Raw genomic sequence first — 20,832 nt, 5'->3', positions numbered from 1 at the left:
AGCTCCTAGACAGGTATGCTCCCCCTTCCCATACGTGCCAGCAACTTCTGTTTCTGCCGTCGGTTACATAAAGTCTAAATGTATCTACAGAGTCCCAACAACCTTGATACATTGGGAGGTTCAGCAGGTGTGAGTTGAAGGCACCAGTCAGCTGCCAGAGTGGGATCAGAGGACAGAATGAAAACAAAAGAGCATCGGACGTGTGATGTTGGTCGACTGTCTACAGGAACAACAAAGTGATCTAACTATATACTGTGTGTGTTCTGGTTGTGTCTGGGCACCATCTGAGATAGGTAAAACGATTCACAATGCCTTTCCTACCTCAAAACGTGTTCCATATCACTCAGAATAATATAAATAATGTATAATTTCGGGACCCTTTATATCCCCCATCTGGGTCCCTGGATTCCATTGTGGCAGCTCAGGTGATGGTATAGAAAAAATACACAAATATGAGAAGGTGTTGCCCGCACAGTAAGGCTCATGAGTGCGTTTATTACAGGTGATGAGCCGTAGTGGGCAGGCACCTCAAGGTGACTGACATCTTTATCTGAGCATATACTACATCTTATATTTTGACATACCATTAATAACATTAAAGAATATTCTATTATATTATATTATATATGTATATATATATATATATATATATATATATATATATATATATATATATATATATATATATATATATATATATATATATATATATATATATATATATATATATATATATATATATATATATATATATATATATATATATATATATATATATATATATATATATATATATATATATATATATATATATATATATATATATTTACGCATACAGGCAGCTACATATCACGAGGGGTCAACAGAGGAGCAGTATATCTTAAAACAATATATACATTGATATATAATACAAGAGGTGAAGACTGATTGTTGTGAGGAGTGTGAGCAGGAGGTAAGATATAACACACAGGTATAACACAGATATATCTTATACTGGAGGTGAGTATGTCGCTGGCGTGAGAAGCAACTCTTACGACTATTATTACCACGGGGAGGTTAAGGCAGATGATAAACTTCTTGCTGAGAATTATATAAAGAAAAAAGTAAATTATAGTTCATATATGACCGACACTGACTATAATAACAAGGAGTTATAAAATGTAGAGATATATTTGTATAAAATCTAATTAACATATAGTGTCATTAAATTCCCGGTCCTTAATATTGTCTATCAATTAATATAAATTTAAATTATAAGAGAAAGAAAGAAATACAATGGAATGTATGAAGAAACTATAAGAAGAAGAGATAGACAAGAAAAGGAGAAGATAAATGGCAAAGTTAAGAAAATAGCCACAAAACAAGAGATTCAGATAAAATATGAGTATTAATATAAGTTGTCACGATTCGATGTTTTCAATAAATAAACGAAGCAAAGAAACAACGAAACAAGAAATAAAAAAAAACACATAATAAAGAAAAATTAAATCAGAAAGATAATAAAGATTAAGAATTGTACATGGAAAACAAATTTATATTATTACGTTTTAGTGAATGAATGAATGAAGCCTTGAGACGAGTTCAGATTTATGAATGGAACTGTGTCGAAGAAAGAGTCAGATAATTTGTAGACAAACTTGGGTACTTAGGGGCGTGGAAAAGAATAAATGTGTGTGTATGTGTGTGTGTGTGTGTGTGTGTGTGTGTGTGTGTGTGTGTGTAACAGTAAAACATATGCGAGATTAGAAACGTAAGAATGAGAGGTGTAACAGCGAGAGCGACACCCATGAGAAATGAAAGTTATGAGAAGTGAAAGGCGTAAAAGTCGAATAGAAAGATCACACTAATATTCTCCCAAAACAAATACCTAAACACGCATACTAAGACCGTTCGTGAGTGTTTTCCCTCATTATATACATACACACACAAACATGGCGACGATCAGACTCCCTCAACACTCACAAAGCATTACTAAGATCGATCAAATTACACCAATATTTGAACACTATCTACGGCCAAGATAGAAAAATAGAACACTCTATTATAATGGTTCTTCTCTGACCAAAATGATCTTGATATTTTTTAAACATTATCTAATTGTTTTGTTTGTTATTAAAGTTAGAAATTAAAGGTTAGAATTTGGGTTTCTCAGTTGGGTTCATAGTAAAAGGGAAACATGATAGGTAAACATGATAGGTAAACATGATAGGAATAGAGTGTTATACTGTAAGAGTCAAGGGGTGTTTTGCTGCTATCCATTGAGGTAAGGGTGTACAGTGTAATAGTATGGTAGAGGTTCCGTTGTTGTACAGTACAGTAAGCAACGTTCAACATTCATAAGTTAATAAAAGGATATGGTACAGCTAATAGGGCTGTGTGTGTGTGTGTGTGTGTGTGTGTGTGTGTGTGTGTGTGTGTGTGTGTGTGTCTGTCTGTGTGTGTGTGTGTGTGTGTGCGAATTCTTTAAAACACGTATAATAGTTAATGATTAATACACATTAGAAGATTTATTGTAATAATTATTTGAGATTTCTTTCTCTCTCTCTCTCTCTCTCTCTCTCTCTCTCTCTCTCTCTCTCTCTCTCTCTCTCTCTCTCTCTCTCTCTCTATTCACTCTTATTTTCTCTCTCACACAGTTTTTCACGATGTAGGTGTAATTTCTAAGCTAAAGGTATTATATAATTCTTCTTAGAGTGAGGTTATATTATACATCTAAATATACAGTCAATAAGTTATTGTGTGTGTTGCTCGACCACAAGACCCTCATAGTCTGGTGGCCGGAACACAAGAGAAGCAGAAGAATTTCTCGTTAATATCACTATTGTGTGGAAGTTGAAAAAGTTCTTGCAGGTTTGTACAGAAGAATGATGAAAATGTCTTGAAGATTTACAACTATATGAACCTGAAGAGAGAAAGAGAGAGAAAAGTGAAAGAGAATATAACAAGAGAGAAATATTGACAGAAAAAGAGATATAAGAAAAGGCAATACAATAAAAATATATACATACTGTATTTTATACATTAATGTAGTTCTGACACTCGTCGTTTAGTTCAGGACACGTCAGTGACGATGAGTCCGTACAAACACATCATCGTCATCACGCTCACAAGCCACTATATGTTCAGCACCAGAGTATATACTGCAACTGAGTATAAAAAAATACTATATTGGCATTCACCCTCCTTCAGTAGGGTCGACATTATCTTATTGTTTACAGTACGCCCCTTCCCTCCCTCCCTCCCTCCCTCCCTCCCTCCCTCCCTCCATCCCGTCTTGTAAGTTAGAATGAAATGTCATTATTATATAAATAAGTGTTGACACTTTATGTACTCTACTTGGCACCACATCACAACGATACAGTATTATGATTTTTTCGTTTAACACAATTATAATAATCATTTAATACATCGTTTACAGCTCATGATATGATTCATGTAAATAGTAAGTCTCACATTTACAGGATATTTACACCCCAGTGACTCACAGTACCTGACTCAGTGATTTACACTTATCTTAGAGACGAAAACACTGTGAGCCACAAGTTCTCCCCTTAGTACAACACACACTTCAGTATTCATCCATACAGGTCCACATTGGACGGGGTGCGGGAGAGCCTCTCAATAATGTACAAATTCCTTAAGTTTATACCTAAGAATATCATATATATATATATATATATATATATATATATATATATATATATATATATATATATATATATATATATATATATATATATATATATATATATATATTTATATATATATATATATATATCCCCCCCACATCATTGGTGTGCGCTACAATACAGTACTTCTCGTTCCGCCGTCTTGTCTGTATGATATGATCAGGAGCCTGTGGACGCCTACTTCTCAGTACGACTGTCTCACCTCCATCTCCACCCGAAGAGATTTTGACGCTAACTAAGTCTATGGTTCTTATCCTGGCGACCAGATTAACTATTTGTTGAGGCTGAGAGCTTAAGGTCCTAAATGTCCGTGATACACAAATTGACACGATGTTTGCTGCTGTACGTTTCATGTACACTGTACATGTTCCTGGAGTTTTTGATAATGTCGAGGATTTTCTTTTTTTTAATTGAGATTGAGTCTTGGGTGTAGCCTAGGGGTATGGGAGGTGTAGGTCCTGGCTGCTGGTGTCTCAGTGTCTCTCCCTCAAACCAACAGTGATATAATCTCAAAGTGAGGACCACTGACATACCACAAATTAAATTTTCCAAGTTCCTCACCTCCCCACTGAGCCCCCCTTCCCACGTGCATGACTCTAACAACGGATTCTTTAAGACTTCAATATCAATCAGTAGTGTTAGTCACAGTAGCCTCGTAGACCTTACAAACTTATAGTTCTTGCCTACACTCTCCATCCCCGTAAAATAGCCGCCGCTACCAACAACACCACCAGCTGTTGTTGTTTCAAGGACACTGGGCTCTATCCCTCGTCGTCAGCCCTTCACACGTACTGGTAGGACACGGCGGGATACTTGGTGTTCTTAGCGGTGGTCAGCAAGCCTCCATAGTTCCTGGTATTGGCATTGGCTCCGTTCGTGGCCCTCCTCATGTTGGCACCGTTGCACACTCTCACTGGCTGGGTCCTGGCGCCGTTGCTGCCGCCTCCCGCGTCGGACACGTAAGTCCTCATCGAAATGTGTGATGAGCCTGAGGGAGAAACAGAGGAAACAAGAGGTTAATGAATGCTGACCTGGTTGACCCCATGAGAGTGATAACCCGTTGAGTGAGATGATTTAACCCCTTGAGTGAGATGATTTAACCCCTTGAGTGAGATGATTTAACCCCTTGAGTGAGATGATTTAACCCCTTGAGTGAGATGATTTAACCCCTGGAGTGAGATGATTTAACCCGTTGAGTGAGATGATTTAACCCGTTGAGTGAGATGATTTAACCCCTGGAGTGAGATGATTTAACCCCTTGAGTGAGATGATTTAACCCCTTGAGTGAGATGATTTAACCCGCTGAGTGAGATGATTTAACCCCTTGAGTGAGATGATTTAACCCCTGGAGTGAGATGATTTAACCCCTTGAGTGAGATGATTTAACCCTTGAGTGAGATGATTTAACCCGTTGAGTGAGATGATTTAACCCGTTGAGTGAGAGGATTTAACCCGTTGAGTGAGATGATTTAACCCGTTGAGTGAGATGATTTAATCCCTTGAGTGAGATAATTTAACCCTTTAAGTATGATGACTTAATCCATTATGTAAGATGATTTAAACCACAAGTAAAATGCCATCGTACTCAAGGGAATAAGTCATAGTACTCAAGGCAATAAGTCATCGTACTCAAGGCAATAAGTCATCGTACTCAAGGGAATAAGTCATCGTACTCAAGGGAATAAGTCATCGTACTCAAGAGCTTAAGATACCTCTCCTAATTTGGTAAGTAGCCTTATTTACTTGCTATATATATATGCGCTGAGTTTGCTCTGAAATATCTACACAAACACGCCAGGTTAGCTGAGTACACACACACACACACACACACACACACACACACACACACCCACACACACACACACAAAATCTATGCGTTAGAAAATGAATAATTGACAAAATTTATCTCAAGAGAATAACAAACAAACAATAAAATATCTTTCCCTCGTGTGTGAATTTAGCAGCTGTTGAACGCACAGAATCTTCTCCCATTAAGCTATTCGATTCCATTAAGAAGTTATCGGGACGACCAACTCCGTTTCACTGTTTTTCTTTTTTAGCGAGTATCTTTTATTTCTCCTTAAGTGTCTCAGTAATCTTATTGAACATAATGGGATTGGATGTTGTTTTGAGAGGCTGTTTTTTTGTGTTTTCTTCACCTTAATATTTCATAATGTTTAGTGTATGTTGTTGTTGTTGTTGTTGTTGTTGTTGTTGTTGTTGTTGTTGTTGTTGTTGTTGTTGTTGTTGTTGTTGTTGTAGTTGTTGTTATTGTTATTATTATTATTATTATTATTATTATTATTATTATTGTTATTATTATTATTCTCATCGTCATTATCATTATCATCATTATCACTAGCATCATTATAACTATCATCATTATAACTAGCATCACCTCTATTACAATCACCTATAATAGTACAACTAACTACATCATCACAACCAGTACCATTGTAGCCGCTCCTACTAACACAACGACAACCACAATCCAATACAACAACAACTACCATTAACAACTCCGGGGTAAACCATTCTACCATTACAACTTTACTATAACCAGTTTCCATTATTACACTCACACCACTACCACCACCAACAACAACAATAACAAGCACAACAACAATAACAAGCACAACAACACTAACAAGCACAAATCCACGACTATCACCAACCACCACCACCACTATCACCACAACCACCACTACAACCATCACCACCACACAACTATCACCACCACCACCACCACCAACAACAACAACAACAGCAACAACAACAACAAAACCACGACTATCACCAACCACCACCACTACAACCACCACCTCCACCACCACTACTACCACCACTATGACCACCACCACCACAACCACCACCACACAACCATCACCATCACTACTAGCACCACCACCACTAACCCACCTACAAGGAAGGAGGTCACGCGCAGGTAAAGACAGGTCACCAGAACACTTCATTACTCTCTCTCTCTCTCTCTCTCTCTCTCTCTCTCTCTCTCTCTCTCTCTCTCTCCGTCCATCCATATGTGTTCGTGATTTGCTTTTCTTTTTCTTTTTGATAATTGGGTAACTTACTTTGCAGATGGGGAAATGAATACAGTCGAGTGCAGTGTCGACCTGGACATTTTTTCCCAGCGTGCTGAGGCTACAGTAAAGTATTCAGTGTGTTGTATCTACACTGCCCTGGTGGATCCCATTTACTTATCACTCTGAGAATTGGTTAGTATGAAAACGGTACGATGAGAGAGAGAGAGAGAGAGAGAGAGAGAGAGAGAGAGAGAGAGAGAGAGAGAGAGGTCTTTACTTACCACTGGGGAAAAAATAAAGAAAATTGCAGGATGTTGGTAGTGAGGAGGGAGGGAGGGAGGTATCTCAGGGTTGATAGTGGTAGTAGTAGTGGTAGTAGTGGTGGTGGTGGTGTTAGTATTAGTAGTAGTACTATACAGATGTGGTGGTGGTGGTGGTGGTGGTGAGGCAGAACTCACGGATAATGCAGATGATGGTGGTAGTAGTGGTAGTGGTAGTGGTGGTGGTTGAGGGGCAGATACAGTGACTCACGGGATACGGGAGGTTGTGCGGGAGGATGGCGAACCTGCGCAGAAACACACATACAAACTCGTCAGTATTCTCCATGTTGCTCACCTGAAGGAACTGGGCAGCTGTTGCAAGGTTCTGAGTGAGTGTTTGTGAACGTGAAAGGGAAAAATAACAAACTTAGAGGAAGTGCAATTCAATCAGAAGAGAATTAGGACATTGGGAGGTGTTACTTGAAGTTCGTGCCTGTTAATTGGTTACTAGAGGGTACTTGAGGGCCAAAGCTTGTTGAGTGAGTGCTGGAACGAGAAAGTGCTGTCCGTAGCTGATGGAATAATATACAAGAATGATGCAAGGGGTTGATGGCCGTTGGAGTGAGTGACGGAGTGAGGGGAATGTGAGGGAGATAACGAATGTTGGAGAAAGTCCTGCATGAGGAATTCTGAACTGCCTTTAACAGTTGGAGGATGTTATGGAGGATTAGAAGAGGGATGTTAACTTTAGTAGGACATGAGAGATGCAAAAAGAATTAACTAACGAAGACAATGAAGTATATAATTACAAAGCTCATTTTAGGGGTACCTCAAGGTTGTAATTTAGGACTACTGCTGTTTTGTTGTGCGTCTCGTGCTTATGTAGAAACACTTAAGAGTTATTTAAAAGTGCGTTAGTGGGCCCTGAGTACAAGTCATCTTTATAAGGTCATGTTTAGATTATGTCTGAGGGAGTTAAAGGCTCCTTGGGGGGTGTGTGAACGGACACTACCATTGTTAAACTCTTTTATGAAACAATACTTAATATTTTCTGAATTTTTTACTTTTCTTTATATCCCCAACTTTTTTTTTATTTACAAGTCGCCTTTTAGATTATTTTCTTATTTATTCTTTTAGTTTTGATTTATATAATACACTTATATTTCTATTTTATTTTGCTTACTAGTCCTAATTTATCATCGTGTGTCATCTCTTGCTCCTTACGTAACCCTACAAAACCCCTCAATCCACCCCATCTATATTCCCTTCTTCTATACCATAAATTCTAACTTCTAATCTATTCTTGACTCTCTGGGCTGTTATCTGTTTCCACCTTATCAGAAAAGTCATGAGAGAAGGAGGACCATCACTCACACTAAACTCACACTAAACTCACACTAAACTCACACTAAATTCACACTAAACTCACACTTAACTCACACTAAACTCACACTAAACTCCCACTAAACTCACACTTAACTCACACTAAACTCACACTAAATTCACACTAAACTCACACTAAACTCACACTAAACTCACACTAAACTCACACTAAACTCACACTAAACTCCACTTTTCAAGCTCACACTAAACTCACTGAACTCACACTAAACTCACTAAACTCCATGCTCCACTAGCTCACACTAATCACTAAGCTCACACTAAACTCACACTGATACACTAAACTCACACTAAGCTCACCAAGTGCACTAAACTCACACTTAACTCACACTAAACTCACACTAAACTCACACTAAACTCACACTAAACTCACTAAACTCACACTAAACTCACACTTAACTCACACTAAACTCACACTAAACTCACACTAAACTCACACTAAACTCACACTTAACTCACACTAAACTCACACTAAACTCACACTAAACTCACACTTAACTCACACTAAACTCACACTAAACTCACACTAAACTCACACTAAACTCACACTAAACTCACACTAAACTCACACTAAACTCACACTTAACTCACACTAAACTCACACTAAACTCACACTTAACTCACACTAAACTCACACTAAACTCACACTAAACTCACACTAAACTCACCATTCTACTTAAACTCACAAAGTATATCTTTAGTGAGATATTGTTAACCCTGACCTTGTATAGGTGAATACTGGTTATTTTAGTAGTATTATTATTTATTGTGTTATATAATCCTATGTAAGGTTGTCCTCTGTCGTGTTAAATTATGTTAAGTTATCTGGTGTTAAGTAATGTTAAGTTTTGTTAAGATATTCTGGGACTTAATGAACTCATTTTATTATATGTGAGTGTGAACAAGTCTCGGTTTTAAGTGCTGGTCTTCCTTCTCTCTCTCTCTCTCTCTCTCTCTCTCTCTCTCTCTCTCTCTCTCTCTCTCTCTCTCTCTCTCACAAAGCCTTCCCCACTCCTACCAAGACCACAGCTTATGATTATATCTCGGCCTCCTTCACAGTCAATTCTATCTTCCTCCTCCTCCTCCACATACTCTTCCTCTTCCTCATCCTCTTTAACCTCCCTCCTCCTCCTCCTCCTCCTTCTCGTTCTCGTCAGCTTGTAGAACCTCCTCGCCTTCCTACCAACTATTTTCATGCTATCTCCAGGCAAACTTTCTCCATCTTTGTGACGCTCTTCTTGGCATACCAACAACACCACCCACTGAGGCATTACAGTGTCATCATCTAGTGTAATGGTTATCTATGTTTTTATAAATATCATCACATGAAGATTAGGCACCTCAGCTGATTTACATCTTAAGATTAACCACCTTAAACCTAACCTAACCTAACCTAATCTAACGTAACCTAACCTAACCTAACCTAACCTAACCTAACCTAACCTAACCTAAACCTAACCTAATCTAACGTAACCTAACCTAACCTAACCTAATCTAACGTAACCTAACCTAACCTAACCTAATCTAACGTAACCTAACGTTAGTTTTTTGTTTTAATCATCAGGTGATATAAGCTATATTTGTTTGTATATTTATGTTATTATTAAATTTATGTGTCTGTTTATTTGTTTAATTAGCAAACACACACACACACACACACACACACACACACACACACACACACACACACACACACACACACACACACACACACACACACACACACACACACACACACACACACACACACACACACACACACACACACACACACACACACACACACAGACACACACACACACACACACACACACACACACACACACACACACACACACACACACACACACACACACACACACACACACACACACACACACACACACACACACACACACACACACACACACACACACACACAGACACACACACACACACACACACACACACAGACACACACACACACACACAGACACACACACACACACACACACACACACACACAGACACACACACACACACACACACACACACACACACACACACACACACACACACACACACACACACACACAGACACACACACACACACACACACACACACACACACACACACACACACACACACACACACACACACACACACACACACACACACACACACACACACACACACACACACACACACACACACACACACACACACACACACACACACACACACACACACAGACACACACACACACACACACACACACACACACACACACACACACACACACACACACACACACACACACACACACACACACACACACACACACACACACACACACACACACACAGACACACACACACACACACACACACACACACACACACACACACACACACACACACAGACACACACACACACACACACACACACACACACACACACACACACACACACACACACACACACACACACACACACACACACACACACACACACACACACACACACACACACACACACACACACACACACACACACATACCAGGTTAGAGGTATGGTTCGTATCGATAACTTACTATATTTATTATATGTAGTTTTAAATAATTTAGTGTTATTAATTAATTCCCTTTAAGGAAATTAATTAAGGTAGAAAATTTTATTAAACGGTTAATACATATAATTAATACTTGTACAGGTGATAAAAATGCGGAAAATAATTATTAATTAAACACTAGATTAATATTTAATAAATTAAATATTCTGAACATAAATTTAGATAAAAGACATATTTGATATAAAACTTATTATTGATGAATGTATCAGTAATTATATTCGTTTTGTTTTATTGTCCTAAAAATTAATTAATGATGTTATTTAATTAAACATATCTACATAACATTACTGTTTACTTAACAACAGCACGTTAGGTTACCATAATGAAGAGAGACATTCAGAAGTTTTGATCACATGATGTAGATTGTAATAAAAGAAACACTATAAGAACAATAACAGAGAGATTTCGACCCTTCAAGAGATAAAGAGAGAGAAACAAAGAGACAGAGATAAGGAGAGAAACAAGAGACAGAGATAAGGAGAGAAACAAGAGACAGAGATAAGGAGAGAAACAAGAGACAGAGATAAGGAGAGAGAAACAAGAGACAGAGATAAGGAGAGAAACAAGAGACAGAGATAAGGAGAGAGAAACAAGAGACAGAGATAAGGAGAGAAACAAGAGACAGAGATAAGGAGAGAAACAAGAGACAGAGATAAGGAGAGAAACAAGAGACAGAGATAAGGAGAGGAAAACAAGAGACAGAGATAAGGAGAGAAAACAAGAGACAGAGATAAGGAGAGAAACAAGAGACAGAGATAAGGAGAGAAACAAGAGACAGAGATAAGGAGAGAAACAAGAGACAGATATAAAGAGAGAAACAAGAGACAGAGATAAGGAGAGAAACAAGAGACAGAGATAATGAGAGAAACAAGACAGAGATAAGGAAAAAACAAAGAGACAGAGATAAGGAGAGAAACAAGAGACATAGATAAGGAGAGAAACAAGAGACATAGATAAGGAGAGAAACAAGAGACAGAGATAAAAAGAGAAACAAGAGACAGAGATAAAAAGAGAAACAAGACACAGAGATAAGGAAAAACAAGAGACAGAGATAAGGAAAAAAAAACAAGAGACAGAGATAAGGAGAGATACAAGAGAAAGAGATAAAAAGAGAAACAAGACACAGCGATAAGGAAAAAAACAAGAGACAGAGATAAGGGAGAGAAACAAGAGACAGAGATAAGGAGAGAAACAAGAGACATAGATAAGGAGAGAAACAAGAGACAGAGATAAAAGAGAAACAAGAGACAGAGATAAAAAGAGAAACAAGACACAGAGATAAGGAAAAAAAAACAAGAGACAGAGATAAGAAAACAAGAGACAGAGATAAGGAGAGATACAAGAGAAAGAGATAAAAAGAGAAACAAGACACAGCGATAAGGAAAAACAAGAGACAGAGATAAGGAGAGAAACAAGAGACAGATAAGGAAAGAAACAAAAGACAGAGATAAGGAGAGAAACAAGAGACAGAGATAAGGAGAGAAAGAGACAGAGATAAGGAGAGAGAAACAAGAGACAGAGATAAGGAGAGAAACAAGAGACAGAGATAAAGAGAGAAACAAGAGACAGAGATAAAGAGAGAAACAAGAGACAGAGATGATAAGAAGGAGAGAAACAAGAGAAAGAGATAAAAAGAGAAACAAGAGACAGAGATAAGGAGAGAAACAAGAGACAGACATAAGGAGAGAAACAAGAGACAGAGATAAGGAGAGAAACAAGAGACAGAGATAAGGAAAGAACAAAAAGACAGAGATAAGGAGAGATACAAGAGAAAGAGAGATAAAAAGAGAAACAAGACACAGCGATAAGGAAAACAAGAGACAGAGATAAGGAGAGAAACAAGAGACAGATAAGGAAAGAACAAAAAGACAGAGATAAGGAGAGAAACAAGAGACAGAGATAAGGAGAGAAAAGAGACAGAGATAAGGAGAGAAACAAGAGACAGAGATAAGGAGAGAAACAAGAGACAGAGATAAAGAGAAACAAGAGACAGAGATAAAGAGAGAAACAAGAGACAGAGATAAGGAGAGAAACAAGAGACAGATAAGAGAGAAACAAAAAGACTGAGATAAGGAGAGAAACAAGAGACAGAGATAAGGAGAGAAACAAGAGACAGAGATAAGGAGAGAAACAAGAGACAGAGATAAGGAGAGAAACAAGAGACAGACATAAGGAGAGAAACAAGAGACAGAGATAAGGAGAGAAACAAGAGACAGAGATAAGGAGAGAAACAAGAGACAGAGATAAGGAGAGAAACAAGAGACAGAGATAAGGAGAGAAACAAGAGACAGAGATAAGGAGAGAAACAAGAGACAGATAAGGAGAGAAACAAGAGACAGAGATAAGGAGAGAAAAACAAGACAGAGATAAGGAGAGAAAACAAGAGACAGAGATAAGGAGAGAAACAAGAGACAGAGATAAGGAGAGAAACAAGAGACAGAGATAAGGAGAGAAACAAGAGACAGAGATAAAAGAGAGAAACAAGAGACAGAGAGATAAGGAGAGAAACAAGAGACAGATATAAAAGAGAGAAACAAGAGACAGAGAAAAGAGAGAAACAAGAGACAAGAGATAATGAGAGAAACAAGACACAGAGATAAGGAAAAAAACAAGAGACAGAGATAAGGAGAGAAACAAGAGACATAGATAAGGAGAGAAACAAGACAGAGATAAAGAAAGAAACAAGAGACAGAGATAAGGAGAGAAACAAGAGACATAGATAAGGAGAGAAACAAGAGACAGAGATAAAAGAGAAACAAGAGACAGAGATAAAAAAGAGAAACAAGACACAGAGATAAGGAAAAAACAAGAGACAGAGATAAGGAGAGAAACAAGAGACAGAGATAAGGAGAGAAACAAGAGACAGAGATAAGGAGAGAAACAAGAGACAGAGATAAGGAGAGAAACAAGAGACAGAGATAAAGAGAGAAACCAGAGATAGCGATAAAGAGAGAAACCAGAGACAGAGATAAGAAGAGAAACAAGAGACAGAGATAAGGAGAGAAACAAGAGACAGAGATAAGGAGAGAAACAAGAGACAGAGATAAGGAGAGAAACAAGAGACAGAGATAAGGAGAGAAACAAGAGACAGACATAAGGAGAGAAACAAGAGACAGAGATAAGGAGAGAAACAAGAGACAGAGATAAGGAGAGAAACAAGAGACAGAGATAAAGAGAGAAACAAGAGACAGAGATAAGGAGAGAAACAAGAGACAGAGATAAGGAGAGAAACAAGAGACAGAGATAAGGAGAGAAACAAGAGACAGAGATAAGGAGAGAAACAAGAGACAGATAAGAGAGAGAAAACAAAAAGACAGAGACAGAGAAAGGTAGACAGAGATAAGGAGAGAAACAAGAGGACAGAGACAAGGAGAGAAACAAGAGACAGAGATAAGGAGAGAAACAAGAGACAGATAAAGAGAGAAACAAATAGAGGGAAATAGGAGAAATTTGTACTCTCATGCAGACAATACCAAAGAGATACATGAGAGACACTTCATACCAAAAGAGACACATGAGAGACACTTTCATACTAAGAGAGATACACATAAGAGACACGTTCTGACCGTCGTAGGCTATCCGATGGAGAGTTTCTGGAGACCCCGAGCAGGAGAACCTTGTGGTGTGGACCCTGGTTACCTCGACTGGCTCTCGCTCGTAGTAATGCACGCAGGGTAACCAGCCGGAGAACACCTTCTTGAAGCCCTGGCGGAACCTGTGTGGGGGAAGCAGAGAGACACCCAGGTAGGTCACACACGTAGAGTAAATGGGAGGACAGGTCTGCTGGCAAGGGTGTAGCAGAGGAGATGAGGTCTGCTGGCAAGGGGTGTAGCAGAGGAGGTGAGGTCTGCTGGGATTGGGTGAAGCAGAGGAGGTGAGGTCTGCTGGGTTGGGTGTAGCAGAGGAGGTGAGGTCTGCTGGCAAGGGTGTAGCAGAGGAGGTGAGGTCTGCTGGGTTGGGTGTAGCAGAGGAGGTGAGGTCTGCTGGCAAGGGTGTAGCAGAGGAAGTGAGGTCTGCTGGGTTGGGTGTAGCAGAGGAGGTGAGGTCTGCTGGCAACTGTGTAGCAGAGGAGGTGAGGCCTGCTGGGGTTGGGTGTAGCAGAGAGGTGAGGTCTAAGGGGTTGGGTGTAGCAGAGGAGGTGAGGTCTGCTGGCAAGGGTGTAGCAGAGGAAGTGAGGTCTGCTGGGTTGGGTGTAGCAGAGGAGGTGAGGTCTGCTGGCAAGGGTGTAGCAGAGGAGGTGAGGTCTGCTGGGTTGGATAGGGCAGGAGGAACAAGGTCTGCTAGCGAGGGCATGGTAATTTATGAAGAGGTCTACTAGTTAGGTTATGGTAATGGATGAAGAGGTCTGCTAGCTAGGGTATGGTAATGGATGAAGAGTTCTACTAGTTAGGTTATGGTAATGGATGAAGAGTTCTGCTAGTTAGGTTATGGTAATGGCTGAAGAGATCTGCTAGTTAGGGTATGGTAATGCAAGGGTAGGCCCTGCTAGTTAGGTTATGGTAATGGATGAAGAGGTCTGCTAGCTAGGGTATGGTAATGGATGAAGAGTTCTACTAGTTAGGTTATGGTAATGGATGAAGAGTTCTGCTAGTTAGGTTATGGTAATGGCTGAAGAGATCTGCTAGTTAGGGTATGGTAATTTATGAAGAGGTCTGCTAGCTAGGGTATGGTAAGGGATGAAAAGATCTGCTAGGAGACATATACTGTACAAAATACAATGGCTAAGTAGAAAATCAGAAAACGTGAAATGGGTAGACGGGAGGACTGGTTATAGAAAACGGGGGATGGGGTAACATATCATCGGTAATATACAATAATGGTGTGGTGTACGATCACTGAAAGGTTTTGCAATGGCGGAGAAGCTTGGCGAAATATGGAGAAGGGTATATACCATAGGCAAGAGGGAGGAGAGAGTCTTGCTTTATTGGAGAGGTTACAACACAAAGGCAGCAAATGGTTGACAGGTTAATAAGGATCTTGGAGAGAGGCTACGAGGCTATATAATAGGTGGTTAGGCTTGAGATACATGTAATTCGGTAAGTCAAACATGAAGGCTCTGTTTGAGAATAAATTATTATGTTAAAGGCAGAATCTCGTCACTACAGGGTGGGTGGTGGGGGGTGTTTAGATACAGCACAGGGCTTGACATAGACACATACGTTACGATGGTGAGGGAATGAGATAAAATGAATAATTACAAGAAGAAGAAGAAGAAGAAGAAGAAGAAGAACAGGTGATAAAAATGGTAAATTAAGAAGAGCTGGTTAAGTCAGTTCTAATTACGGCTCTTAGATCAGGTTAGGTTAGGTTAGGTTAGGTTAGGTTAGGTTAGGTTAGGGTAGGTTAGGGTAGGTTTAGTTAGGTTAGGTTAGGTTTAGTGAGGTTAGGTGAGGTTAGTTTAGGTTAGGACCAATAAAACCAAGAGCCTATTAGGACTAGGCTCTCACAGGACTAGCCACCCATGAATGAATGTATGAGAAAAAGAGGAAAAAAAAGACTGAATAGAGAAAGTAAGAAACAGAAAGAATCTCCCATCAGTGAATGATTAAGAGAGAGAGAGAGAGAGAGAGAGAGAGAGAGAGAGAGAGAGACTATACACACATAATAGAGACAAGGACACCTACAGTACAATACATACAGAGAGAGAGGATCTTAGTGTTTAGTCGTATCGTAACCCACGGATGCACAAAGAGAAGACTTTCTTGAAACCATTACGAAATCTGTAGAGAAAAAAAATGCAAATTAATAGCAAGAGGAATGAGCGGAATGAGAAGAAAGAGAGAGAGAGAGAGAGAGAGAGAGAGAGAGAGAGAGAGAGAGATTAATAAGAATGGAATGGAAAAGAAGTGGAAGGAATTGATAGAATGATGAGAAAAAAAATATATATTAAATGACGTTATAATTAAAGAAATGAGGAAGAGAATGAATGAAATGATTGAGAGAAAGAGAGAGAGACAGGAGTAATAACTATGGATAAAGATGTGAAATGAAGTTACAAAAAATATATAAAAATAAATAACGGAGGAAATGAAAGACGGAATGAATGAAAAGAAAGACAGTGAGGGGAGTAGAGGAGAAAGAAAGAAATGAAATGAAAGAACAGAAGACAGAGTGAGTGAAGTGATAAACCGTTCAAGGAAATAGAAGAAATAAAGTGATAAAAAGAAGGAAACAATGGGAAATAAAATAAACAGATAAACATAGACAAATTATAACAAATGATAGAAGAATGGGAGAAAGATGGACTGAAATAACGTAGAAAAGAATGAAATGTTGCATAGATGAATGAAAAGAGATAAAGTATAGAATGAAGGAGAAAGGGGGAGAAATAAGAAAGAATAAACCAGAGAAATGAATAAATAATAAAGGAGTTTTATATGAGAAAACAATAAAATAAAATAATAAGAATAAAAACGAAAGAATGAAAGAAGAAAAGAGTAAATGAGACACAAGCATAAGCTGATAATAAATGAGTATAGAGGACGAATAAATGAAGGAATAAGATGAAATTAGAATAAAACAGAGGGGGAATAAGCCCAGAGATACCAATAATTCTCGGTCAAGCAAAAAGCGTATTAATAAAACACTGGAATGTTTAAATGCATAACACAACCTAAAAGAGATGAACAAAAATAATAATAAGTTAGATACATACAAAAAATATCACGTAAATATTACTGAAAACTTAAATAAAAATCAAAGAACTTAAAAAAAAAAAAAAAAAAAATAATAATAATAATAATAATAATAATAATAATAATAATAATAATAATAATAATAACAAATCACAAGACATATAAAGCGAATGAGAAGAAACAATGGAAAGCGAGAATAATACACTGCAGAAGCTTAAGACATGCATAACACACAAACATACATAGAGTGTGTTAATTCAGCCATATACGATGTTCTCTTTAATTACACGATAACAAAAAAAATTATGTATCATGAGAATAATCTTAGCAAATCAGTAGTCATGTCTATTGAGCCAGAAATTATATTCTTTATAGAGAATATCTCTTTGTTGGGCACTGAGAGACGTGAGAGATGAGAGATTTATGTCTCTTATTGTGAGACATATTCCTCTCACCTCTACACATATACAACTGCATACACACACACACGTAACATGAACACACATAATATAAACACACATAACATGAACACACATAACATGAACACACATAACATGAACACACATAACATGAACACACATAACAAAAACACACATAACATGAACACACATAACATGAACACACATAACATGAACACACATAACATGAACACGCATAACATGAACACACATAACATGAACACACATAACATAAACACACATAACATGAACACACATAACATGAACACACATAACATGAACACACATAACATAAACACACATAACATGAACACACATAACATGAACACTTAGGAAACATAACACTAATAATATCAAAGGAACTGTGTTTGGGGGGGGGGTTTAGGAGTGGACAGTTTAACAGTTTATTATTATATATAGAATAAACGTGAGAAGAAATATTGACGTTTAGTACATCAGGGTTTAAGGGGTAAATTTACTAGTTTGTGTAAGGGATGTTCTAAGAATATGGAGATAAGGTGTGTGTATGTGTCGATGTTTTGTGAGGCTAGGTAAGTATGCTTGTGATCAACTTTCATTTTTTTTTTTTTTTTTTTTTTTTTTTACCGTTCTCGTAGTTCTTTTTTTATATAGTCATATTATTTCGGTATAGAATATGATGATATTTTAGCTCACACACACACACACACACACACACACACACACACACACACACACACACACACACATTGGCCATTGGTTAATTTGCTTCACTAATATCTATCGTTCTTCCTTTTTCTTCCACTAATTATCCCATTTCCTTTCGTCCATCTTCTAAATCATCCTTTTCTTCCTTTAATCAACTCTCTTCTTCTTTCCTTTCTTCCTTTCTTCTTTCCTTCTTTCCTTTCTTCTTTCCTTCTTTCCTTTCTTCTTTCCTTCTTTCCTTTCTTCCTTCCTTCTTTCCTTCCTTCCTTCCTCCATTCTCTTATTTTCTTGTTTCCTGTTTTGTTTGGTTTTGTCAATTTCCCTTTTTTTTCGATATTTTTCCTTTATTTTGTTTCTTTTTCCTGATTTGTCTCTACAATTTCTATTAATTTCCTCATTCTTATTTATCGCTCCGTTTATTTTCCGTCTTTTATTTCCTATTTTCGCTTCTTATTCTGTTTTCATTTGTTTTGTTTTCTCTTGTTTATCCTACATTATTTTTCTCTTCTCTTCTTCTTTATTTTACTTGATTTTCTTATCCATTTTTCATCCATGTTATCCTTTATCCATTATCCTTCTTCTGCTTCCTGCTTCTTCACTTCCTCCTCTTCATCTTCTTCTTCCTCTTCTTATTCCTCCTCCTCCTCTTCTTATCCCTCCTCCTCTTTCTCCTCTTCTTCTTGATGTCATTAACGTTTCAGCACTTCCTTTATCCACATGCTTCCATCTTTTCCTTCTTCTTTCATCCTTTCATTCTTCCTTTGTCGTCTTCTTTCTCTTCCTTTATACCTTTACTGGCCCTCTCTCTCTCTCCAACCCTCCTCCTCTTCCTTCCTTCACCCCGTCCTCCACCCTGCTCTCCACCCCTCGTCCTCCACCCCCATCCTCCACCCCTCGTCCTCCACCCCCTCGTCCCTCCACCCCTCATCCTCCACCCCTCGTCCCTCCACCCCCTCGTCCCTCCACCCCATCCTCCCACCTCGTCCTTCACCCCTCGTCCTCCACCCCTCGTCCTTCACCCCTCGTCCTCCACCCCTCGTCCTCCACCCCTCACCCTCCACTCCTACCCTAACACTTGAAACACTCTGGACATCTTCCCAGTGTCACCATATCTATTCTAACATATTTAACACCAACAATTCAATCACTGGGACGATCTTCTTCAAACCTAACCTAACCTAACCTAACCTAACTTGCAGTATTCCTTCCATATACAGAATCAAAGTCTTTCTATTAAAAAAATTTCACATCAATCTTACGTCAACCTCAATTTCCATCCAAATTCCTCACTCTATATTTATTTTATTTTTTTTCATCACATTGTCACATCTTATTCGTCATTTTTCCATTCCTGTCAATTCTTTATCGCATTCTCCACCAACCACCATATTCGGTACATCACTCCAGACGTCGAAGTTATGGCGAAAAACAGTCGTCTGAAAATTTTGGAGAGGAAAAATTTCATAATCTTGGCAGCTGTGTGGTGGTGGTGGTGGTGGTGGTGGTGGTGGTGGTGGTGGTTCACAGAAAACTATATTACATGTGAAGGGAAACTTATACTGAAGAGTTACTGAAGTGGGTGACCTCTATAGCAATGGTGGGGAGGAGACCTTGTGTTCTTCAGAGGTTATGAGATGTGAAGAAGAGAGAGAGAGAGAGAGAGAGAGAGAGAGAGAGAGAGGGAGACATTTTTGGGGGATTATATGTACAATTGCGGACAAAATATCTCAACATAAATTGTTCTCAATTTTTGTTTTCTTTTATCGTGTTCCTGTAACGTTCTTGAAAGCGGCTGCAACCAAGCAATTTTATACCTGAGGCACACGACAGCAATAATAATGGCGAGCAATTCTCAATAACACTTGTGGGTGAATCAATATATACGATACACATATATCGTCTCTTGACCCCCAATATTGGAGGTCAAAGGTCAAGAGTAAGTTTGAGAGGAAAAAAAATACAATTGGAGAACCTGGTGAATTGTTGGTGGTGTGGAGTGCAACGTTTCAGGTCAACTTGTTCAACTTTATTTTTCTTCCTTGTTGATAG

At 38.4% G+C, this 20,832-nt stretch overlaps 1 protein-coding gene across 1 annotated transcript in view; it reads right to left on the bottom strand.

The window, feature by feature from the left end:
* Positions 1 to 3,755: 3,755 nt before the first annotated feature.
* LOC121871497 (substance-P receptor-like) overlaps positions 3,756 to 20,832 on the bottom strand; it is an 88,966-nt gene continuing 71,889 nt past the window's right edge. Inside the window, exons 8-9 of the mRNA XM_042373889.1 lie at positions 14,570 to 14,718; positions 3,756 to 4,677 (exon numbers count right to left, since the gene is read on the bottom strand). Of these exons, the coding sequence (XP_042229823.1) occupies positions 4,472 to 4,677; positions 14,570 to 14,718 (355 nt within the window). The 3' untranslated portion in view covers positions 3,756 to 4,471. The remainder of the gene's footprint in view (positions 4,678 to 14,569; positions 14,719 to 20,832) is intronic.

Source organism: Homarus americanus, unplaced genomic scaffold, assembly GCF_018991925.1.
Source record: "Homarus americanus isolate GMGI-L3 unplaced genomic scaffold, GMGI_Hamer_2.0 scaffold42023, whole genome shotgun sequence".
NCBI classification, from domain to species: Eukaryota; Metazoa; Arthropoda; class Malacostraca; order Decapoda; family Nephropidae; genus Homarus; species Homarus americanus.
This window is presented reverse-complemented; position numbering and strand designations above follow the sequence as displayed.